The sequence below is a fragment of the Haliotis rufescens genome, unplaced genomic scaffold, assembly GCF_023055435.1.
Source record: "Haliotis rufescens isolate VD_foot unplaced genomic scaffold, xgHalRufe1.0.p SCAF_7, whole genome shotgun sequence".
Taxonomy (NCBI): domain Eukaryota; kingdom Metazoa; phylum Mollusca; class Gastropoda; order Lepetellida; family Haliotidae; genus Haliotis; species Haliotis rufescens.
In genome coordinates, this window is record NW_025964361.1 from 50,412,311 (window position 1) to 50,436,737 (window position 24,427).

The following is a 24,427-nucleotide window of genomic DNA, read 5'->3' on the forward strand; positions in this document are numbered from 1 at the left end:
ATGATATGTCCTTGAATTATCCCTGTATAGTTAATGTCATGTCATGATATGTCCTAGAATTATCCCTGTATAGTTAGTGTCATGTCATGATATGGTCCTAAACTTTTTTGTGTAGTATATGTACAGATTGAGGACCTCAGTTAAAATACTACACAAGACAAAAACGTTTCCCACATAATGTTGCTTCCAACTATTCAATCATCTGTTCTTACAATCGGTTCTAGCTGCACAGAATCCTAAAGGTCAAGTCGTTATGAAGCTGATAAATGCAGTGCACAGTCAAAGATGCTATGTCCTCCGGAACAAGTGGATCGCAAAAGATGGTACGTTCAATAACATAAATTAGATCAGGCTGTATTTATATTTTTTACCTCAAAAACACTGCTTATTTTTCTCTTTGAACACCCAATTCCTGATTATATGGTATTATTAACTTACATGATACTTATTTAGTGTTGACATCTGTATTGCAGTAGTCAGCTCTCTCAGTGGTCTGTGTTTATAGTGTTAGGCTGATGGTACTATGACTATACTTGGGCTGGGATGGTCAACTCAGGTCAGATGGGTACTGGACTCGGTACCCACAGGACTGCCCGGACCCGTAGTAAGTTACGTGATATATTGTTTTATGACAAAAATGATCTAGAACTCCATGGCTACACTACAAGTCACTAATGTTCACATTTCTTTGTGACTATTTATGCAGGGAGCTGGAGTAGCCTAGTGGTTTAAGCATCCGCTCATCACGCCAAAGACCCGGGTTCGATTCCCCACATGAACCCGGGTACAATGTGTGAAGCCCATTTCTGGTGTCCCCCTCCGTGATATTGCTGGAATATTGCTAAAAGTGGCGTAAAACCACACTCACTCATCCACTCTGACTATGTATACATTCCTTCTGACTTTTGTATGTTTGAATTAAGATAAAACTTCAGTCAACTTCAGTGTATGCATGTCCAGATCATTTTATATGTGTATTTAAATACTTTTTGACAGGGCTACCGTCAAACAATTCCCAATCAGACATTTTGTACCTATCTCTTGAGATCTACAGCAGTTACCCAGGTAGCGTCGGGGAATAGAGGGGTGGGTCACAGGGTAGTAAATTTGGACTCATCCGAACCATGGGATGTTGTCCCAGATTAATACTGCAGTGGACTCACACAGAGTGAAAGTCATATGCAGTTCTTAACCTATTACACAACATCATTTAACTAGCTTAGGCCTCAGTATTTTCATTATTAGACTTTCATCCAAAAATATAAACAAGGAGAAAGCTGTTGAAGGCTTCTGTAAACATGACCTGCTGATGAATGTGTTCAACAAGTGTGGGTGGTAGGACTACATTTTGGGTTTATTTCATCAAGTTAAGGGAGTGCTGGGGTAGCCTAGTGGTTAAAGCGTTCGCTTGTCACACCGAAGGCCCGGGTTCAATTCTACATATGGGTACAATATGTGAAGCCCATTTCTGGTGTCCCCTGCCATTGTATTGCTGAAATATTGCTAAAAGCGGCATATCACTCACTCACTCATCAAGTTATGTAAGGAGGGCGTGCATATTACAGTTTATCAGCAGGTACCTTCGGATTAGAAGGGCCACAGTAACCTATGCTTGTAGTATTAGGAGACGTAATGGATTGAGTGGTCAGATTTGCTTGGTGTTGCGTTGTGTCAACCAACCACGATGGCCAGGCCTTTTGGTCAGTCACTGGATTGTCTGGTCGCTGTCATATAGTTGGAATATTGCTGTGTGTGGTGTCAATGACACACACACACACACACACACACACACACACACACACACACACACACACACACACACACACACACACACTACACACACTACACACACTACACACACTACACACATACATACACCTATAGACACCACACACATGAAGACACACACACACTACACAGAGACACACACATACACATATAGACACACCTCACACACATGCAGACACACACACACACACACTACACACAGAGACATACACCTATAGACACACCTCACACACATGCAGACACACACACACTACACACAGAGACATACACCTATAGACACACCTCACACACATGCAGACACACACACTACACACAGACATATACCTATAGACACCTCACACACATGTAGACACACACTACACAGAAACACACACACACACATACACATATAGACACACCTCACACATGCAGACACACACACACATTACACACAGAGACATACACCTATAGACACACCTCACACACATGCAGACACACACACACACACAGAGACATACACCTATAGACACCTCACACACATGCAGACGCACACACACACTACACACAGAGACATACACCTATGGACACACCTCACACACATGCAGACACACACACACTACACACAGACATACACCTATAGACACCTCACACACATGTAGACACACACACACTACACACAGACATACACCTATAGACACCTCACACACATGTAGACACACTACACAGAAACACACACATACACATATAGACACACCTCACACATGCAGACACACACACACATTACACACAGAGACATACACCTATAGACACACCTCACACACATGCAGATACACACACACTAACACTAACACACACACACACACCTCACACACACTTAGGCAGGAATGAATATCATTAGTAAGTCATTAAGTGTTACCTTCATAAAAAACACATACAATTTCACTTTCCATACATGACAATGACTTCTTGGTGCAGGACACTTACTGCGTCAAATACAGAACCAGATCTGATCGTGGCATCCTGACAGGAAGCACTCGGGTAACTGACTGTGCTTGACAGAGAAGTACTAGAGAGCATCACTTCCTACCTACTAGCCTGTCACCACCCATGTGTTCATCTACATCCGCCAGATTGAAACATTTGAAAAAGAAGTTACATTTTTTTATCTCACCCAATCTGCAACGATTGGTATTAAATGTCTTGCTCATCACAGGACTCTGATTTTTCCTACACATGAACATTAACATTTGGGTTGGTGGATTTATAAATGAATGTAAATATCAGTGTTTGAAAGTGTTGAACTATTGAGCGAGTATTGTTTTTACGCCACTGTTAGCAATATTATATTTCAAGGTTTGTCAGCACCATACCCATGCTCGTGGCTTTCACTAAAGTGGTAAACGTCTAAGACCTGTATAACTTCGGCTTTCCTCCCACATCATGCTGTGATATAACTGGAATACTGTTAAAAGCTGTGTTTAACCCAACTCACTCACTTACTGTAAATAATCGAGTGTGGATTAGACAATCCAGTGATTAATATCATGAGCATCGATACATGCAATCCTCCAAATCAAGCCTGACTACAGATCCATTTAGTCGCTTCTTACAAGCAGAATTTATTGCTGGTGACCTTTATGCTTAACCAGAATCCCTCAACTGTTGAGTCAATGGACAAAATGTATCAACTCATTAGATTTACACTGTGTCAACAACCACCATCCTCCCGATGCAAGAGAGTTAACGACTTTAAAAGTCCAGTTTCCAGCCTTGCCGAACTAGGCTGGAATTCCTGGGCTCGATCGTAGCGCCACCAGTGGCTATTACGAGTTATGTCCCTTCTAAGCTTCTCCTATTGACCAATCAGATGCCACCTCTCGTATCACTTGCATTTGCTTCAAACAAAATGGCGACGCCCAGTCAAGACGATCTGTTCGATTATCAATATCTATATTGTGATAAAACGGGTCTTACATCACGAAGTGCATCAAATCACTTGAGCACCTTGATTAAAAACATGAAAAGATTTGTATAATATCTGTTGACAATGAGTTGGCGGTGCACATGCTTACAAATCCTGCAATTCACCGAAATCTGCATGACAGTTTACAAACTGGATTTCGTTTTCGTGACGCGATTTTGATTGGACTTTGCATACACTCGTTTGTCCAGCCAAACTGTAGGGGCAAGGGTGGAAACTGGACTTTTATAGTTTGTTAACTCTCTTGCCTTGGGAAGATAACAACCACATTCATGACACAAAACCTCAAACACTCTACAAAATCTTACCTTAATGTGTCTGCAGGTACTAACGTCATGATCTCGGCCACACCCAAGGAGGACACTTTAGTAGTAACGGCCTTGTCGGCGGAGAAGGCAGGGTCAGGGGGCGAGGTCTACACGGCTCCACAGTCGGCCCCGAGTCAGATCGTTCTGCACAGTGTGTCAACTCAGCACCCCGGACGATACAACTGGATTGCTGACCTCAGTGATGGTACCTCGGAGTGCGGAGTTTTCTTTTTGGAGGTTAAAGTGTCGACATTGTCGGGTATGTTTGTTGACCAAGATCAATAACCGAGTTTCAGGCTGGAATTGGTTTAAGAGTACATTTTTGTTGTAACCAATGCAAATCTCGTCAAGGTGATATGTGAGATTCGGAGGCAGAATGAACCCATGAATATGTGGGGTAGAATAGGTCTTCAGCAACCCATGCTTGCCGTAAAAGGCGACTATGCTTGTCGTAAACAGGAACAGGTGGTCAGGCTCGCTGACTTGGTTGATGCATATCATCATATCCCAATTGCGTGGATCGATGCTCATGATGCCAATCACTGTATTGTCTGGTCCAAACTCATTTATTTACAGACCACGGTCATATAGCTAGAATATTGCTGATTCGGATGAGCATAGAAACACGCAATTGGGATACGATGACATACATCAACAAAGTCAGCGAGCCTGACCACCTGATCTCGTTTGTAGCCACTTACAATAAGTCTGGATTGCAACAGTTCTATGTATTAATGAATATCTGCATAACTGCCATTGTATATATTATGTATATACTATGTTTGACATATATAAGTCAGGGTGATCCATGCACCCTGAAGTTCATTGAAGTTATTTGAATCTGTGTTGAAGACGAGTACTCCTTGACTTCATGCTTTGATCTGAATCCACTGTCGATGAAATGAAGAGAAGGTAAGCTACTGAACCTGCTGCTGTTTCAGGCCCGTCTGGACAAGGCTCTGGGTTTGGGAGGCTGATGAAGAACCGCAGCGACGTCCAGCGACTGTGTGTCCTGTTTGACCAGGAGGAGGTCCCAGGCGTCATCTCCTGGCGTACTATAGCCGTTTCCCCCCTCTTGGACTACGACATGCAGCAAGTCAAACATGACGAGTAGGTATCAGGACGTCTGTGTGAATCATTGTTTGTTTGTTTATATGTTGTTTAACAACAGCAATATCCCAGCAATACGATGGCAGTCTGTAAGTAATCGAAATCCTGTGATTGACATCATGAGCATTGATCTACTCAATTGGGATACGATTGACATGTATCAACCAAGTCAGTGAGCCTGACCACCCGATTATGTTAGTCGCCTCTTACAACAAGTATAGTCGCCTCTTACAACAAGGAAAGGCGCCTTTTACAGCAAGCATGGGTAGCTGAAGACCTATTCTAACCCGGATCTTCATGGGTGCCTACTGACAACGACTGAGGAAGAAGTCATTTTCTTCAATAAATTTAGCTTCCATGGTGATGCTGCTGTTTCAATCAAAGGTGGTTATTGTGATTTGAAACCTCTGATTGTCTAATCAGAATCAAGCATTTTCTCAATTGGCATATGATGACATGCATCAACTAAGTCAGCAAGCCTGACTGCCCAGTCCCGTTAGTTGCCTCTTACAACAAGCAAGGGTGCAGATTCTGAACACCAACTCTAACTTGGATCTTCATGAGCAGATTTTCATAACTAATTGAAGCAACACACAAACTGCAGTTAGTGAGTGAGTGAGGGAGTATGGTTTAATGAAGCTTTTAGCAATATTTCAGCAATATCACGGCGGGGGACACCAGAAATGGGCTTCCCACATTGTTCCCATGTCGGGAATCGAACCTGGGTCTTCGGCATCACGAGCGAACACTTTAACCACTAGGCTACCCGACCGCCCCGTGAACCACTAAGCCTTCCCATAGCCCTACAGACTGTGACATTTGGTAACTGTTTAAATCTTAATTGCATCAGATAAAGAAATAGTATGATGATAATATTTTTATTCCCATCTCCACAGGTACCACTTGAAAGGTAAGCCTAGGGGTAACGGGCCCACAATGAAAGTCCTGACACTCCTACACCAGAAAGGCACCACCATTGCAAGACTTACAGAGTTCTTACAAGAGCATATGAGTCCAACCAGTGAACCTCTCCAGATACTGAATAAGTACTTATGACTATTACTGTGTTGTTTCTAGACACATATTAATTTAATTTCATGAAACGTTATTTATGGAATTTTAATGAAATGTTACTTCTGAGTCTCTAGAACGATGAGAGTTACGTAATTTCTGCCACAAGTATAAATCTTAATAATCTTGTGTAAGTAACACCTGATGAACCATTATTAGTGTACAGGTTGTTTTTATAAAACCATAGGTAGTTGAAATATAAAAAAGTGAAATTATAAATATTTTTAGGGACTTCTTTAATCATGATCAATCTAAAGGATGTGCATTTTGGATGTTGTCGAGATGACAAGAGTTATTGCCCTTCCCATACTGGTCCAGTGGAGTTTTTCCATACTGTTATTTGTTAGCAGACTGGGGAGGCGGTTACGATGGCTTTAGAATTATAATTTTGGGTGGGTGGATCTTTAAATCTGGTACAAGACACCTGTTTGATTTCTGACAGGTGTGACATACAGTGACCAGGAGTTGTATACCATATTCCACGTAATAAGCGCCCCGCTCTAATATGCGCGCCGATATTTGCTAATATATTGGCAAGTGAACAATCCCAATTAGCACCCCTTCCGATTGATCAATGTACACAAGACTTATTTATTTATGTATAATACGCACTCGTGTGTTATATGCACCCTTAATTATGGGCAATTAAATTCTTGAAAAATATATCTGTCGTATATAAACAGTTCAGGCCATCAGCATAAACCATGAAATTTATCTTTCAACTCTGTTTTTTCCACCAAAATAATAGTCTAATAAGAGCCCCCTATTTCTAATTTTGAGAGCGCCCTGGGTGCTTAATACGTCGAATACGGTAATTGTATTCCTCTCATTGCGTTGTTAGACAGGAGAGAAAGGTGTGACTTTTTTCAATATTTAACAGTAATGTAGCTTTCTCACAGAAGTTGTTAAGTAAGAACACATTTGATATATTGTGATACACCCATGTCTTTCAAGTTAAAGGGGGACTATTTTCCCATGGTCTCATGTTTCATTGTTTGTGAGGCAAAGCTTCCCAGTTTGACGTCATACCATTGCATTGTCGCAAATAATTTGCCGATGTTGTCAACCTTTGTTCATGATGTTTCAAGACATTAAATTATGTTTATGTTTGACGTTGTTCCTACCATGTATCAGATGATCTGATGTCTCTCTGTATGATGAAGAAACATATTTTTCAGCATTTTGTATTAAAGAGAACTGTGGGATATTAGTACAGACAGGCCAGGATTTCATGATTATCCGCTTCTCATAAATTAATGTTGAAGTCATTGCTTTTGTCTCGGTATAGATATGAAATATTGTGAGGTTTGAATGTAGTGCTGTTGTAAGAAGCGAATGAAAGGTCAGCAGAAAGACTTCATGATTATCTGCTTCTCATAAATTAATGTTGAAGTCATTGCTTTTGTCTCGGTATAGATATGAAATATTGTGAGGTGTGAATGTAGTGCTGTTGTAAGAAGCGAATGAAAGGTCAGCAGAAAGACTTCATGATTATCTGCTTCTCATAAATTAATGTTGAAGTCATTGCTTTTGTCTCGGTATAGATATGAAATATTGTGAGGTGTGAATGTAGTGCTGTTGTAAGAAGCGAATGAAAGATCAGCAGAAAGACTTCATGATTATCTGCTTCTCATAAATTAATGTTGAAGTCATTGCTTTTGTCTCGGTATAGATATGAAATATTGTGAGGTGTGAATGTAGTGCTGTTGTAAGAAGCGAATGAAAGGTCAGCAGAAAGACTTCATGATTATCTGCTTCTCATAAATTAATGTTGAAGTCATTGCTTTTGTCTCGGTATAGATATGAAATATTGTGACGTGTGAATGTAGTGCTGTTGTGAGTAGTGAATGAGAAGAATGGTGGTGATAAATACCAGGCCAGACCAGTTTCAATACTTGTTTTACAGAATTTTATCCTCAAAATACCCAAATGCCGAAGGGAAAAAACTACAACAATAAACACTTTTTTTTTAAGTTAAAAGTAAAATTGTTGACTTGCTGCATTCTGCATATTACTATGATTACTGTGTATTATTTCGCTGTGATTCTTTAGGGAGAAAATGCTCTCCTTTCTCTTCAGGTGAGAGCTGGGTTGGACATGAAAAAAAAATGTAAACTCTAAATTTAAAGATAGCTGGTTAACTAGACACAGTTATGTCCTGTTATGGGGATTTTTGAATTTTTTATTTTAGTTTATGGATAGATCTGTGAAACAAGCACTTAATTTGTCTGACCTTATTACAAATAACAGCTATTGTATTTGAATTATGTCACATTTTGTTATGTATGTCATGTATTGTTCCCTTAAATTTAGACTACAGTAACCACATGGTAAAACTTCGTATACCCCCAACCTAAAAGGGCGGGGATATATAGTTATACCAGGGAATTCCGTCCATTCGTCTGTCCTTCTGAGGTCATTTTGTGTGTGTGACCTATAACTTGAAACTACAGTTTAGATTCTTGCAAACTTGGTGAACCTGCTTTATACACATAGGAGAGGTGCAGTGCAAAGTTTGATTTCAATATTTGGATTTTTACAAAAATTACAGCTATTTTTCATTTTTTGACTTACTTGATGGATTCTTTTCAAATTTAGCAAACAGTTTCCATACTAATAGAAGAGGTGCAGTGCAAAGTTTGATTTTGATATGTGGGTTGTCTGAGAAAATAGGAATTTTTACATGTTTTGAACTTAGAATGTTTGTTTTACTTCAACATTTGTGCGACCTATATCTTGAAAACTACTTCATGGATTCTTTTCCAATTGGGGGTACAGTTCTATACCAATTGGTGAGGTGCACGGCAAAGTTTGATTTAAAAAAGAGTATTTTCTGAAAAAATATTGCTTTTTTTTCATGTTTTGAACTTAGAAATATATTGGAGTTGAAGTCGGGGGTTTTAGTGAGCCCTGTTCTCTTTTGCCTTGTTTTAACAGTCATGTTCATTGAATGGGAGATAATGACTTCCTCTGGTCACCATAGTAGGAGTCTTGACTCATGTTATTTGCAAGGTGCTTGGGTGTGGTGCTTCAGGTCTTTATTGATAATTAAGATATATAACATTTTATATGTGTATATATATATATATATATATATATATATATATATATATATATATATATATATTGGTCTACAGATTGCGTGATCCTTATAAAATGCAATGACATTGAACACATACCTTTAACTCTGATATCATACTTCTGTGTGTGAAGATGTGAGGTGAAATTTGGTTTAACGTCGCGTCCAAGATTATTGCACTTATATAGCGACATGCATGCATGTGTGTGTGTGTGGCTGCTTGTACTAGTCCGGACTGATGCCGATTTATAGTGCCAGCACACTGAGATACCATGCCGCAGTTTTAACATGAATACCCCAGTCAGACACAGCATACTGACTCCGAGCCGACCAGTCCTTGTTTTAGCCCCTTAATGCCGAGCGCCAGACAGGGTATCAACAAGTACCAACTTTTAACGTCTTTTGGTATGACACGGCTGGGGATTGGACCCCGGACCTTCCGCTCTCCGGGTGGACGCTCTACCACTAGACCACGGAGGCCGTCCTGTGTGTGAAGATCTGATGTCACACCTGAATGACTTGTGAAGACCTGAGGATGCTTCATTGGTGGTTGTGTAGGGTGAATTTTTTAATCAGCCAATCAGCTTTGAGTGTTTGTTTGTTTGTTTGTTTAACACCGCACTCAGCAATATTCCAGCTATATGACAGCAGTCTGTAATTCATCGAGTCTGGATCAAACAAGCCAGTGATTGATATCATGAGCATTGATCTATGCAATTGGGATCGATGACATGCATCAACCAAGTCAGCGAGCCTGACCACCCGATCCCGTTAGACGCCTCTTACGACAAGCATTGTCTCCTTTTACGGCAAGCATGGGTTGCTGAAGACCTATTCTCTACCCTGATCTTCACTGGTACATGGTACAGGATTGAGTGAGCGAAACATTCAGACAAGTATATCTGATTTCAGTATCTCAAAAATGATTATGATTGGGAGGATCTGAATACAAAAAAATGCCAAGGGATCTAAACGCAGAAGGTTGTACTGGGGTGGTATGTTTGTGTTCTGAGTCAGTTTTCTTTTGCCAACATTGAACATTTCTGAATCAAGTTGGTTAAGAAAGTTGACATTTGATTGGTTCAAGAACCCATTCCCACTTTCCCTGATGTCCTCAGATCTATACACACAGAAGTAGCCTATCGGAGTAAAGGATCAGATTATAGTAAAAATAAAGGAAAAGAAAAGTGAAATAAAGTGACATCTGAAACCATTAATTTTATTCCACTGACAGTAGACTTGTGTGTTTAACACAAAGAAATGTTTCAGACAATCAGTTGAACAGCTCATATGAGCTGTCCGTTTAGATTGACCAGTTACGGTTTCTAGAAAGCAGGTCAGACAAGTCAGCCACGCTATTATTCTATGTTGGGTGCAAAATAGTTTGAAATATTGTTATGTATGTATTTTATTGACCAAAGTCTTTCATGTTTGGCAAGATAAAGTGTGAAGCAAGACGGTTTACTTAACACATCAGCTATAGCATTATAAAGACTTATCACTAAGGTGTGCTTGATGAGATGTGTTACTCTGAAACTACTTTCTAATGTGCTGCTGCCTCAAGTGACATCCGGTTGTATATAATACATGCTTCTCACCCAGTTTATTAACCATCGCATATTCAGTAGTAGATTTGTAACAGTGGAGTTATCTACCTTGCAGGAATCTATGGTATATCTTACCGATCAAAATGTGTTTAATAATTAGTCAGTAATGTTATAGTCTAGGCTTATAAGAATGTAAAAAGGTATTTTTTAAATTGTTTTTAAAGCATGCTGATGATCTTTCTTCAAATTGTCTTTGTAAGATTTTATGTTAATTTTAATGTTTTTTCAGCAATTGTGACATTTAGTTCTTTTCTCTGCAATTACTTTTTCTCCAGTTTTCTCAGAGGCAGATGTCTTCCCCAGACAAATCTCACATGCCTTCCATAGAACACACTGGCCCCCTTACACCCAGTGATTCACAGGCTGAGTGCAGTGTGTTGGATGATCAGTACCCCCAACACGAGAACCACGTGTTGACATAGAATCGCCAAACTATAACAAATATGACTTTTAACGAGTCAAAGTATGGCATTTATGATATATGTATCCATTCTGTGTCAATTAATGTTCGTTTCAAAGCGTCAATAGCGGTAATCTGACCGTGGTTGCTGTTAATAACGGTGAGTTGTGCGATCTTCCGATCACTTCACGCACGATTTCGCCGAAATTAATTTAAACAATATTAAAAGAAATTTTGAATAAAATTAATGAAATAAGTTACATACATAAGTCCAGATATACAAAGAACACTTTTTATAGCCAGACAGTGTAATTACATGATTAATTTGTGTACTTTAGTATGGATTTGTTGACGTGGTATTTCCGGTGTTACGTGCTCAGGGTAAGATCTTTCCATGGGGAAAAAAACATCAAAACTCATTATTTCGTGTATAATGCGCACCCCCTTCTACACAGCTATGTGGACAGTACAGGACTCCAGTCTCTTATGACGACAACTTGTTCTTATTATTTACATAGTCTAGAACTTATGATTTAAATTGATTATTGCCTTAGAGACTTGTGCAAGTCTAGTGTTTAGGCTGCATAGTTGTTTGTTGTACTTAAAACAAACTAAAATAATCATCAGTAATTGCATTTCTCATGGGCACAAAGTAGGACATTTGTATTGTTTTTTACTGATTTGTGTGTTACAACATAAATATACTGTTTGCCTTTTTTTTAACTACAATCTAGCTATACACTGCCTGAACCTGACAATTTAGTTGGTTGCCAAGAAAACTTGCAAAGACAAGAACATATTTTATCATATTTTCCTATAATATTCTTCTATATCTTGACCAAACTTTAAGAAACCTATAGGACAGATTTGATGACAATCAGTCAGGTTTCTAGAAAATGGACCAATAAGAAACCCTGGGTTATGTCCCTTTGATGACAGGATGTGAAGGTTGTTAGTTTTAAGTCACTGGAGGGGTAATCATCTGTTTGAGACAATCTCGGGTACATAGGTACACCCATCGACAATCAGTATTTCCCCAGATAGTGAAACCCACTGCATACTCTTTTATTTTAATGTCACAAAAATGTCATATTTCCTTAAGATAAATGAAAATGTTCACTTTTCTTTTTGCACTGGCATCATACACTGCGGGTCAAAAGGAAGTACGGTATACACCCATGTTTGATGTTGGCTGAAAGGTGAAGAAAGAAATGGTTATTCGATGTGTGTATCGTAGTTGTATTTGAGACATTAAGTTTGCAATGTTTTGAAGTCTGTTTTCAGCCTTGTTATGTTTTGACACAGTTTTTAATTTTCTTGTGTATGCTGTCTTTTGCCCGGCAGTTTAAATATTGACCCCATATTTTAGAGTTTTAATTTTGTAAATGAAATGTTTAGTTACACTGTTGCTTGATACAGTGCTGTGTTTCTCTTCACCTGTTTGTTGCAATGTCAAGAACACTCCGCATTTTTTACCTCATGATATAGTTCTCAACTTTTGTTTATGATGCCAGTACCAGTGTGTACACTTCATGAGTGAGTGAGTATGGTTTTACAACGCTTTTACCAATATTCAAGCAAAATCACGACAGGGGACACCAGAAATGAGCTTCACACATCGTACCCATGTGGGGAATCAAACCCAGGTCTTCGGCGTGACGAGCGAACGCTTTAACTACTGGGCTACCCCACCATCCTGTTTACACTAAAGTGTTTTGTCTTTCCATTATTCAAGTCATAATATTGTAGCCATGTGCTTGTACAGTATTATTACTGGCTTTTGGTATGAACATGGTCAGTGATGGTACCAGTGCTTCGTCTTTTCTCCACCTTTTGGAATGTTATAGAAGCTTTTCATTTCCTACGAAGCATAATTGTTTGTTTTAAACGGAGTTGCTCCCTCCTTTCTTGGTTTTCTAATCTAGTTTTGAGGTTAAGAACATTCTCTCTGATTTCTCAATGAAATCGGAAAGGTTGACAGAATGAAGCAAAATACAGTTGTGTTCAGGTTGCATTTTATTTGCTGAAAGAAGAACCAGCGTAGTACCTTGTCTTGAGTCCATGTTCGAACATGTATCCTGTGACGCAACCTAGTTTCATGGCAAAGCCTATCCCTGGTGAAAATGGAGTGATATGATATTCCAACATTTTAGTATTTGTCCACGAAGACATGTTGTATTTTCAAGTTTTTAACGCTGCTGATTGAAAGTCAGGTGAGCTATGTCATGGCCTGGTTGTCTGGCAAATTGAAAGTCAGGTGAGCTATGTCATGGCCTGGTTGTCTGGCTGATTGAAAGTCAGGTGAGCTATGTCATGGCCTAGTTATCTTGCTGATTGAAAGTCAGGTGAGCTATGTCATGGCCTGGTTGTCTGGCAAATTGAAAGTCAGGTGAGCTATGTCATGGCCTGGTTGTCTGGCTGATTGAAAGTCAGGTGAGCTATGTCATGGCCTGGTTGTCTGGCAAATTGAAAGTCAGGTGAGCTATGTCATGGCCTGGTTGTCTGGCAAATTGAAAGTCAGGTGAGCTATGTCATGGCCTGGTTGTGTGGCTGATTGAAAGTCAGGTGAGCTATGTCATGGCCTGGTTGTCTGGCTTCTGTCATTGTGGTTGATGTCATCTGTAAGCATCTCCTCAGAAACCACAGGACCAATGAAGCTGAAACTTCACATGCTTGCTCACACCAATGATGACACCTGAATTTGCTCAAGAGGTTCAAATATGATTTTCAATATGGCCACTGTGGCAGCCATATTCAAAAAACTATTTACTGCTGAACAAAAGTATCATAATGCTGTGAAATTTTATCAAAATGCAATTTTGTCTCTGTATATAATTATCTCTGACATAGCCAGATTGAGGAAGCTGAACTTCAGCATGTATCGTTCTCGTATGATGGCATCATATGTTGTTAGAGGCAATTGGATTTTAGTGTGTTTCATGTGAAACAGGTGTAACAATTGTATGGTAGTAGAAAAATTATTCTCCGTAGAAGTCATATAAAGCTCAGAGTTGAAACTTTGTGTAAAATAAATGTAACTTTAGTATATTGCAACAATGGTGTACAATAAAACATTCATGTTTTCATATTTAGATTGTGGACATTTATTTACTTGTCTCATATTTGTTAATACTTTTGCCTTCAGTATTTATGCAGTAAATGTTTGAAAAGCTATGCTGGCAGAATATATTGTGAAGTGTCCAGGTGAGTTACAGTGCCATGGGACAATTTTCAGCGTTAATCTTTTTGAATTATACAGATGAAATCAATGCTTGCCATAAAAGGTGACTATGCTTGTTTGTAAGAGGCGACTAACGGGATCGGCTGGTCAGGCTTCCTGACTTGGTTGATGCATGTCATCGTATCCCAATTGCGTGGATCAATGCTCATGATGTTAATCACTGGATTGTCTGGTCCAGACTCTATTATTTATTCATCGATGCTGGATCGATGCTCATGATGTTAATCACTGGATTGTCTGGTCCAGACTCTATTATTTATACAGACCACCGTCATATACGCGGTAGCTGGAATATTGCTCAGTACGGCGTTAAACAACAAACAAAAACAAAATATGAATTTTGGTAGATCTGTACATAGTCTTTATGATCAATTGTCAATTTCCCGTTTTTGGCAAGAAATCGTCTTCATAACTGTTTCATGTGCTACTAACACTCATTTTTATCCTCAGGGACAATATATTTTTAAAAATATCAACAGTATGTATATGTGTGATTTTTATTTAACCGTCTTGCCTTTTTTTATATGCCGATAAGTAATTTGAACACTGAATACAAGAGTGGCCAATATCAGTGGACACATTTTCTATAGATCAAATCTATGTTATATTTCAGTCTGTACAACAATGCTGGAGTTTATGCAATATATGGAGTTTATGCAATATATCTTCATATACATGCTCTCCAATGTTTTGTCTTCTTTGAAAATAAAATATATGTCTGCCATGAAATATTTGTTGTTCTATTGATCTAAATGTACAGTGATTTAATGAGTGTTCAAAACAGATCGTTTTGGGCATATAATTGACCAGATTTTAAGGTCAAGGTCACAATGAATTTATCATACAACACCTTATCAGACCAAAAACTGGAGACCTCATTTCATTGGTGTACATGAGCACCAAACTAGACAAACATGACCTCTTGGCATAGTCACCAGTTGTGTAGACTTTGGTAGACTTTTCTATGAGGCCAAGGTCATTAGAATGGAGTAAGGCAATCATTCTAATATTTCAAAAACGAGAATACCTGTGAAGATCCGGGCTAGAATAGGTCTTCAGCAACCTATGCTTGTTGTAAGAGACGACTAACAGGATTGTGTGGTCAAGCTCTCTGATGGTTGATTCATGTCATCGTATCCCAATGGCGTAGATCGATTCTCATGATATCAATCACTGGATTGCCTGTTCCAGACTTGATTATTTACAGACCGCCATCATATAGCTGGAATATTGCTGATTGTGGCGTTAATCAGACGAACAAATCAAATATGGATACTAAAGTGATGATGTAATCAAATGATTGAAAATAAGTTATGAATCCCTTTCCATATTCATAAGAAGTCTAGGGGTGGTCGGGTAGCCAAGTGGTTAAAGCGTTCGCTCGTCACGCCAAAGACCCGGTTCGATTCCCGACACAAGAGTACGACTGCATCATGAGCACGTGTTTATAAATCACTATCAAACACTGATGATACCAGGTGTTCACGAAAAGGTCAAAGGTGAAGGCTGGAATGAAACAAGGGTCACTGCTCACTCAAATTTGTATGTTCACGAATAAGGGTGAGCTTCTGTACCTAAGGTACTGGTCCATTTTCTCACAACTCTCTCTCTTGACCTGTGAAGATCCGGGCTAGAATAGGTCTTCAGCAACCCATTTTTGCCGCGACTAAAATGCGTTGTCATGGTTTGTTGTAAGAGGACTAACGGGATCAGGTGGTCAGGCTCCTGACTTGGTTGATGTATGTAATCGATCTCAAATGCATGGATCGATGCTCATGATATCAATCACTGGATTGTCTGGTCCAGACTCCATTATTTACAGACCGAAGTCATGTAGCTGGAGTATTATCGGTGTAAAACAATTAACAATCATAACCCTCTGAGTGACACCAAAGTAGATTGTCATGAAAATCAACTATCGTTACCTCAACATGATTTTTTTATGAATTTTTGACCCACTTGAAAATTGCTAAAGGATCTATAAATCGTGTTACATATAACATGTATGCTTTTTCGATTGTCCTCCAGACCCTAGAGAGTAAACTGAAAAAACTCAATTCTTTAATGATTTAACATGTCTAAATTAAGGATTGTTCTGGGCTTCATTTTGATTTATTTTGTTTATTTTGTAGATATATATATTGAAATAAGATAACTATTTGTGGGACTAAAAGGTTTAACCCTGATCGATCTACGTATTTGGGATACTATGACAGGCATCAACCAAGTCAGCGTGTCTGACCACCCCATCCCGTTAACCATGTTAACCCACCAATTCTAACCCGGATTGTCACGGGGGTAGACATCCGTCACTCCTGGCCAATTTAGCAGGGGCCATGTCTTTGGTTAAACCAGACACCACAAATAATGTTTGGTCTCTGGCTAAACAATTAAATGTGTTTAAGTAATTACGGAAGAAAATATATACCCACAACCAAAACCTAGACAACTAAAATAACCAGTCCATAATCGCGATGCATTCGTTGTCGTGGTTACAGCAGATTCTTCTAGAGTCAGATGCTGCACCGGAAATGCCAAAGTTTTCCTTCTATATTTAGACGCACGTATTTTCCGTGTATCTAAATATAACTACGGTAGTCCACGTAACTCGTGGCGTCATTGCCTGAAGATGTTCGGTTGCTCTACACACTCCGAATCTGCAATGAAAGTCATCGTAATATTTATAATGGACGTGATGTCAACAACTTGGGTAAGTATGATTTTATAAATATCAATGACCAGATTCAGATCAATACACCGGACTCATATAATACGAGGCAGAGAGGTAGTACAAGATATATGGTCACACCCAGTGTCATTATACTATATAAAAGGATATAGCATACTGACACTGGGGTGTGATCGAGCATATATCTTGTAGCTGCTACCTTTTTTGCGTTACAAATCTGTGAATGTCCATGTTCTTGATGCTTTCACAAATGCCACCATATTGCAATCAACTCGACAATAGATAATAATAATTAGAAATGTGCACTTATTAATGCGCTAGCCTCCATGTAGAGTTCATGATCAAAGCGCTGTATTCAAATGTCACTCAGGAAAGCCTTTTTGAACAAATGTGTCTTTAGTTTTGCTTTGAGTGTCTGAAATGTTGAGGAAAGTCAAATCTCAAGTGGAAGATCATTCCATAACTTCGGGGCAGCCACACTGAAAGTCACGAGAGCAACTATTGTACGACGTTATAATACATAACTTGATAAACAGTGGAATATTTATTTTTTATTTTTCAAATGATTTAAATTAAAACTGATGTGCATATTTGAATGTTATATAAAATACATTCATGCGGATATAATTTTTTAATTTGACGTTTACACGATATACGGCTTTTCCATTGGACGAGAGGTCGGTCACAAGCTCCGCCGTTCATACAGTTGGCCCTCACTCTAAGAAGGTTCATACTCCAATGAACTCACACACAATGAAGGTCAATTCTTCATATGACACAATATAATATTCTGTCTGTTTAATGAAATAAGTGGACGCTTTTCATTGTCAATATTTTCTCGAAATTAGAGTGTATTTCTCGAAAATCGCACTTAAATAATGAGTCATAAACTCGCTTATCTAATTACACATGCTTGATTGTCATTAATTTCCGCCACGGTAGTGTTCAAGAGACTTCCTTATTCAAATTTTAATTGGCAGTCGTCAGCAAGATATATTTAGATAATTTTTTTCAGAAGCAGTGTTTTGTTTGTTTATCGCTGCCCTCAGCAGTACTCCAGCTAAATGACAGCGACCTGTAAATAATAATGCCTGGAACATCCAGTCCAGTGATTGATATTGTGAACAACGATCAATGGCGTCGTGGTAAGTGAGTGAGTGAGTTTGGTTTTACGCCGCTTTTAGCAATATTCCAGCAATATCACGGCGGGGGACACCCGAAATGGGCTTCACATATTGTACCCGTGTCGGGAATCGAACCCGGGTCTTCGGCGTGACGAGCGAAAGCTTTAACCACTAGGCTACCCGACTGCCCCCGCCGTGGTAAAAAAACACATCACCGAGTCCGACCACCCGATCCGTTAAAGTCACCTCAAGATAGCGATCGACCAGCATAGGTTGTTGGGGACTAATTCAAACCCGGAATCCCCATGGGGACACAAGCAGCGAGGTGTAGATTTGCTTGAGGTTTTGAACAAAATTATTTTTCTTAAACATCTACTAGTATCTCTTTTATCGATTTCCGAAAATGATCAATTTATTATTTTAGTTTATCGTGGCTTTGAACATTATTTAGGTGATATCACGATGTGAGAAGAACTCCAAACTGACGCCAATAAAAGATGTTTACCACTCTGTTGAAACCATGGTACTGACACACAAAGCATCATTATCTGTAATGATCATTAGCAGCGGATCCTTACGCGGCAAAGGGACGTAACTCTCCAGAGAATGCACTACAGTGTACCAAATAAAGACGTTAAAAGATGGTACTTGTTACCCTGCCCGGTGTCCTGCATGAAGGAGACAAGGCCTGGTCGGCTCGAAGTCGGTATACTGAGTCTTGAGTGACGTTTTCACGTTAAACTACAACATGGTATCTCAGTGGACCAGCACTGTAAAACACACAGTAGTCCGGAATAGGACGAACAGTCACATAAACACGTCGTAATATAAGTGAAATAATATTAAATGCGACGATAATCCATTTCACCTCACCTCACCTCACCTCACCTCACCTCACCTCACCCTCGAGTTTTCTTCCAACATCAAGCTGGCACGCCGTCTATTACTTATTACGATTATTTTGAACTCAAAGTTAAAACACCTCTCGTAGAATGAACTGTTTCATAGAAATATAGATCTTGGGTTTGTCAATATATACAAATACCTGATGTCGTAAAGTCTCGTCTTGCATGGTATCGTCATGCGTGTCGTGATATATATCATACCATAATTACCTAGCGATGCTTTTTTTAGGGACAGAATTCGCAACCATGCCCTGAACAACACTACTATGACATTAATGCACAAGACCACAAGTCTTGTAAACCGTGTGCCCAGTGCCCTCCCGGGTCAGAGGTGAACTCTTCATGCACGAACCAATCGGATACGGGTTGCAAGTCATGTGACCATGGGACATTTTCTAGCGGGGGAATCAAATGCCGGAAGTGCTCGCATTGCCTGCCTGGAACCTTCGTGTCTCACTATTGTACTTTGACCTCGAACACGCAGTGCGAACCGTGTGCAAAAGACATGTACTCTTCTGATTGGTCAGCTGGATTCTGCATGCCGTGCAGTAGATGTAGCAGGGCGATGACGGTGGAGAGGAACTGTAGCAAGACCCATGACTACAAGTGTGGAGATTGTATTGAAGGTAATATCTTATTCAAAAGTGTGTTTGTGACCGACAAATCACCATATTATGTTTTTAGGTTTACCAGGACCACACCCGTGCACGTTGGTTTCACCTTTGGGCTATCCCCCTACGTCAAGTTGATTGGCGATATAAAATAAATGGCGGCCAGTCCAATTGAGTTCACGAGAAATTCAACATTGATAAACTAACTGCCCTCAAAAGTCATTTTGATAGAAAGGATGTCTTCATTTTAAAAAAAACCTGGCGGCAGCTTATGTTTCTAGGCAATACGAGTTGCCTCCCTTACCCATTTCGACGTTGGGCAGTACGAGTTACCTCCCTTACCCATTTTGATTGGTTAGTAAAAGGTTCATGAAAATCGCGTTTTATAACAGCGAAACAAAACTATAGGTTGGAATTGTTTACACAAAACGGGACCGGGTGGTCAGACTCGCTGACTTGGTTGATGCATGTCATCGTATCCCAATTGCGTAGATCGATGTTAATGACATCAATCACTGGCTTGTCTGGTCTGGTAGAGGTTAAATGTCTTGATATTTTCTTTAAGTGGCATTACCAGTTGGTATGATGGACCAGGGAGATAGATATGTGAATAAACAAACCTCTGATTACTCAAGAAGTCGTTGGCATGGAAAACCCAGTCGTCTCAGACACCACGATTTGGCCCCTAAGTGTGTCAGGACCCGTGGCGTTAAACCCATTCACTTTCTACTCACTTGCAGGCTACTACCGCCACCCGAACCTGCCCAGCTCGTGCATCAAGTGTTCCTACTGCTACCCCGACCACCCGGGGGCCACTGTGGTGGTGGACGAGTGCGTCACCAAGAGCAGGAACCCCACCATGAGGTGTATGCCCATCATTGGGGGGCCCATGCCCAAGAGGACACTTTCGGGTAATTATATGTATGGATGTTGTATATAATAGTGAAGTACCCTCCAGCCACACACACACACACACACACACACACACACACACACACACGACACACACACACACACACACACACACACACACACACACACACACACACACACACACAGATACACACACATGACACACAGACACAGATACACACACTCTCTCTCTCTCTCTCACACGCACATTGACACACACACTCTCTCTCTCTCTCTCTCACAGACACGCACACTGACACACACACACACTCTCACAGACACGCACACTGACACATACACTCACAGACACACTCACACATACATGTACACACACAGAGACACGCACGCACACACACACACACATACACGTAGAGACAAATGTGGAGATAGTTTAAAAAATGTGTGAGCATGAATATTTTTGGAACAATGTCATTTTTGTTGGTGACAATTTCTTCTTTTTTCAATAGGCTGCAGCATAAATCTTTTTCGGTAATTTTCGGGGACATTTATTTTTTTCGATAAAATCCCAGTTGCCACCACAATAACAAATGCTCGGTCCCTAAACGAGCCTATTTTCAAGTGTTTCCTTTTGTCGTATGATATATGGAATTTGTTACATGAATGACATAAGTTTCCTTTTAAGGATCTTCAGGATCAACCCCCCCAAAAGGCTCATCTACCACAGATTCAGCCAGCACACAAAGTCCTTCATCACATGGCCTGGAGGACACACTCACGCTGTTCACAACAACAACAGTGGTCCTCCTTGTCCTCATTGTCATCAGTATCACCATCATTCTCATCCGTGGATATTGTGAACACGTACAAGGAAATAGAAGGAACATGGTGACATTCTTATGTTGCATTTGCACAAAGAAGAAAAAAATCAACAGAGCAACAAAGATGGCCTCGGAGTTGTTTCTGTTACAAGGCTCAGAATTGGAACAATCCGATGGTGTGAGACTTGATGGCGGAAGTTGGTCTCCTGCATTGACTGGGGTGCCCTGTCTTCGGGAGAGAGATTGTGATTGGTCAGAACAATCTGATGGTGTGAGACATGATGGCGGAAGTTGGTCTGCTGCATTGACTGGGGTGCCCTGTCTTGGGGAGAGAGATTGTGATGGGTCAGAACAACCTGATGGTGTGAGACATGATGGCGGAAGTTGGTCTCCTGCATTGACTGGGGTGCCCTGTCTTGGGGAAAGAAATGGTGATGGGTCGAAACAATCTGATGGTGTGAGACATGATGGCGGAAGTTGGTCTGCTGCATTGACTGGGGTGCCCTGTCTTGGGGAGAGAGATTGTGATGGGTCAGAACAACCTGATGGTGTGAGACATGACGGCCGAGGTTGGTCTGCTGCATTGACTGGGGTGCCCTGTCTTGGGGAGAGAGATTGTGATGGGTCAGAACAACCTGCTGGCTTGAGATATGAGGAAGGCAGGAATCTCGGGACAAGAGATGGTGCAGGATTAGGACCATCAGCTGGCGTGGGACATGTTGGCGTACATTTCCTTCTCGGGGAAAGAGGTGACGATGCACCAGATCAATCTGCTGGCTTGAGATATGACGTAGGAGGGAATCTCGCGACAAGTAATGATGAAAGATCAGTGGATTATGAAGAATTTGCTGGTTACATCCCTTTCTCACGCATTACACTGGATCACTCTGTGGCTGGAGGATCAGGGACAGTCAGCCACGTCTAATTAATCCCAGTGGATGAGCCGGAATCTCCTAACAGTAAAGAGGAAACGGCACCGACACTGTTCCTGACACGTGAACATCCAGGTTAGAATATCGAGATCGGGTGGTAAGGCTCGCTAACTCTTTTGATGCATATCATCGTATCCCAGTTGTGGGATCGATTCCCATGACTGTCAGACAGTGGATTGTCTGATAATGACAGACTCAATTATTTACAGACCGCCGTCATATAGCTGGAATATTGCTGAGTGCGGCGTTACACAGGGAGCAAACAAAGACAATGTTCCTCTTCAGGGTACTGAAGCGGAAGCTCATGCCCGTGGCTTACTGTGTGAATGCTCTGAAGAAGGATGCTTGGTCAAGGACGCAAGGGAGAGGTAACAAGGACTGTCTGTAGGGATGACCACCCAGTCTGACTGTCGGTCGGGGCTCCTTTGCATCTAGTTTAAATAAACATTTTTTCAATCGAGGTTTGAATGTGGTCTAAAATGCAGCATTAGAAATTAACGCCAGCTAAAAGTGTTCGACGAGCTAGCTAAATGGCGCTGGAATATTAATTTGTACCGTGTGAGTGACTGGAATTTCTGAGCTGATATTCTTTATGTTTTCATTATGTTAAATGGTTCACAATATGTTGTCTTGGTGGACAAACATGTTTACCAGCAGTATCTGAACAGAAGAGGTTAATAACATGGATAGTGTTGATCAGCGTTAGCGGCATGTTTCTGACAGAAGGAGCGCGTCCAACACTGAACTTATGTTAAATTGCTTTGGTTCTTTTTTCGGCAACCAACTAAAACGTAAAAACAACTTCCACTTCATGATCTCCAATTTTCCATGTTATTCTCATTATAATGTTTATGTGTACCCACTAATGAGAAGTTGTAATGTAACAGAGAAGGGGGAGAGAGATGTTACAGATTTATAGTAAGACTTGTAAAAAACTATATTTCGCGTTTCCAGTGTAATAACTCCCCGCCCCTAATATTGTTCTTTTTTTAAAGCTATTTTAATAAACGGTTTTTAAAGTCAAGTTTGTTTGTTGTTTGCCTTAGGCACCCACTTGTCATCCATGGAGTGTGAGATTCACAGGGGAACCTGGTCATGTGGTCACCATGCACTGTCAGAAATAGTTTGTAAACTTGACTAACTCAGTGAATTTCGCTGTCCAGTTAGACACTAACATGTTTGTAGACTATACAAACCAGTTAGTAAATGTTTTCTAATTAGACGTTAGGATGGCCTATCGTCGAATAGTATAATTTCCAAATCAGTTAGTAAAGATTACTATCCATCTGTCAAATTACTGGTTTACTCGTAATGTACTAATTTCAATAGTATATTTACTATATATGCTTTAGTAAGTTTTACTACATTTTAATAAATGCTCGTTTCTTGGTTGTTCTGCGCTCCTTGCCGACAGCTGCAGAATACAATTTGCAAAAACAAGAAGTAAATAACAAATGACATACATAATACAGATGAAAGATAAAACATAATGATTAACAGTGACCTTTTAAGTTTAGTTGCACAATACTACAAAATGTAAGTGACTGGTAAAAATATTATACAAGTTTTGTTTTACACTCACGTCTGGCAAATCAACTTACATCCCTTCTTCATTTAGTACATGCTATAAAGTTGTTAATTTTGTCATCATGAATATTATTAAGAACGTCACAAAGCTAATATATAGCTTACACCCTGACTCATGACCATCCTCTTGTTTTCTCAAAATGGCGAGCGTGACACTGACCAAGGCGGAAGTGAGCATTGTCACGAGGTCTTGGCGCCGAAACTGAAATATGATAACCGGCAGCGTGGCCCTTCTCTCCACATCTGCCGCGTAAAATCTACCAGGAAGGATAGTAACTTCGTTGTTTACTAACCTACTGGCCAGCGTAGAATACGCTAGACTAT

General features: G+C 40.2%; 2 protein-coding genes across 7 annotated transcripts in view; both read left to right on the top strand.

Annotated features, from left to right (window-relative positions):
- LOC124117493 overlaps window positions 1-6,768 on the top strand; it is a 28,358-nt gene extending 21,590 nt beyond the window's left edge. For all 4 annotated transcript variants that reach the window (XM_046479416.2, XM_046479415.2, XM_046479414.2 and 1 more), the window contains exons 8-11: window positions 225-323; window positions 4,073-4,315; window positions 4,998-5,166; window positions 6,063-6,768. In XM_046479416.2, coding sequence (XP_046335372.2) covers window positions 225-323; window positions 4,073-4,315; window positions 4,998-5,166; window positions 6,063-6,222 — 671 coding nt within the window. In that variant the 3' untranslated portion in view covers window positions 6,223-6,768. The remainder of the gene's footprint in view (window positions 1-224; window positions 324-4,072; window positions 4,316-4,997; window positions 5,167-6,062) is intronic.
- Window positions 6,769-17,167: 10,399 nt separating this feature from the next.
- Window positions 17,168-23,540, top strand: LOC124117496 (tumor necrosis factor receptor superfamily member 16-like). 3 transcript variants are annotated; one of them, XM_048387962.1, is made up of 5 exons: window positions 17,168-17,274; window positions 19,512-19,908; window positions 20,634-20,804; window positions 21,449-21,760; window positions 21,947-23,540. In XM_048387962.1, exons 1-5 carry the CDS (start codon window positions 17,194-17,196, stop codon window positions 22,507-22,509), a joined length of 1,524 nt encoding a protein of 507 aa, XP_048243919.1. In that variant the 5' UTR covers window positions 17,168-17,193; the 3' UTR covers window positions 22,510-23,540. The 3 variants fall into 3 exon arrangements, with proteins under 3 accessions (XP_048243919.1, XP_046335374.2, XP_046335375.2); XM_046479418.2 differs by having other exon boundaries at window positions 21,449-23,540; XM_046479419.2 differs by having other exon boundaries at window positions 21,458-23,540.
- The last annotated feature ends 887 nt before the right edge of the window (window positions 23,541-24,427 follow it).

What these genes read in the sequence shown, in the direction of transcription:
- LOC124117496 (XM_046479418.2), top strand. Translation starts at nt 17,194, where the DNA reads ATGTTCGGTTGCTCTACACACTCCGAATCTGCAATGAAAGTCATCGTA. An exon ending in ACGTGATGTCAACAACTTGG is followed by an intron (nt 17,275 to 19,511) that starts GTAAGTATGATT and finishes TGCTTTTTTTAG; the next exon opens with GGACAGAATTCGCAACCATG. An exon ending in GCCCAAGAGGACACTTTCGG is followed by an intron (nt 20,805 to 21,448) that starts GTAATTATATGT and finishes TTTCCTTTTAAG; the next exon opens with GATCTTCAGGATCAACCCCC.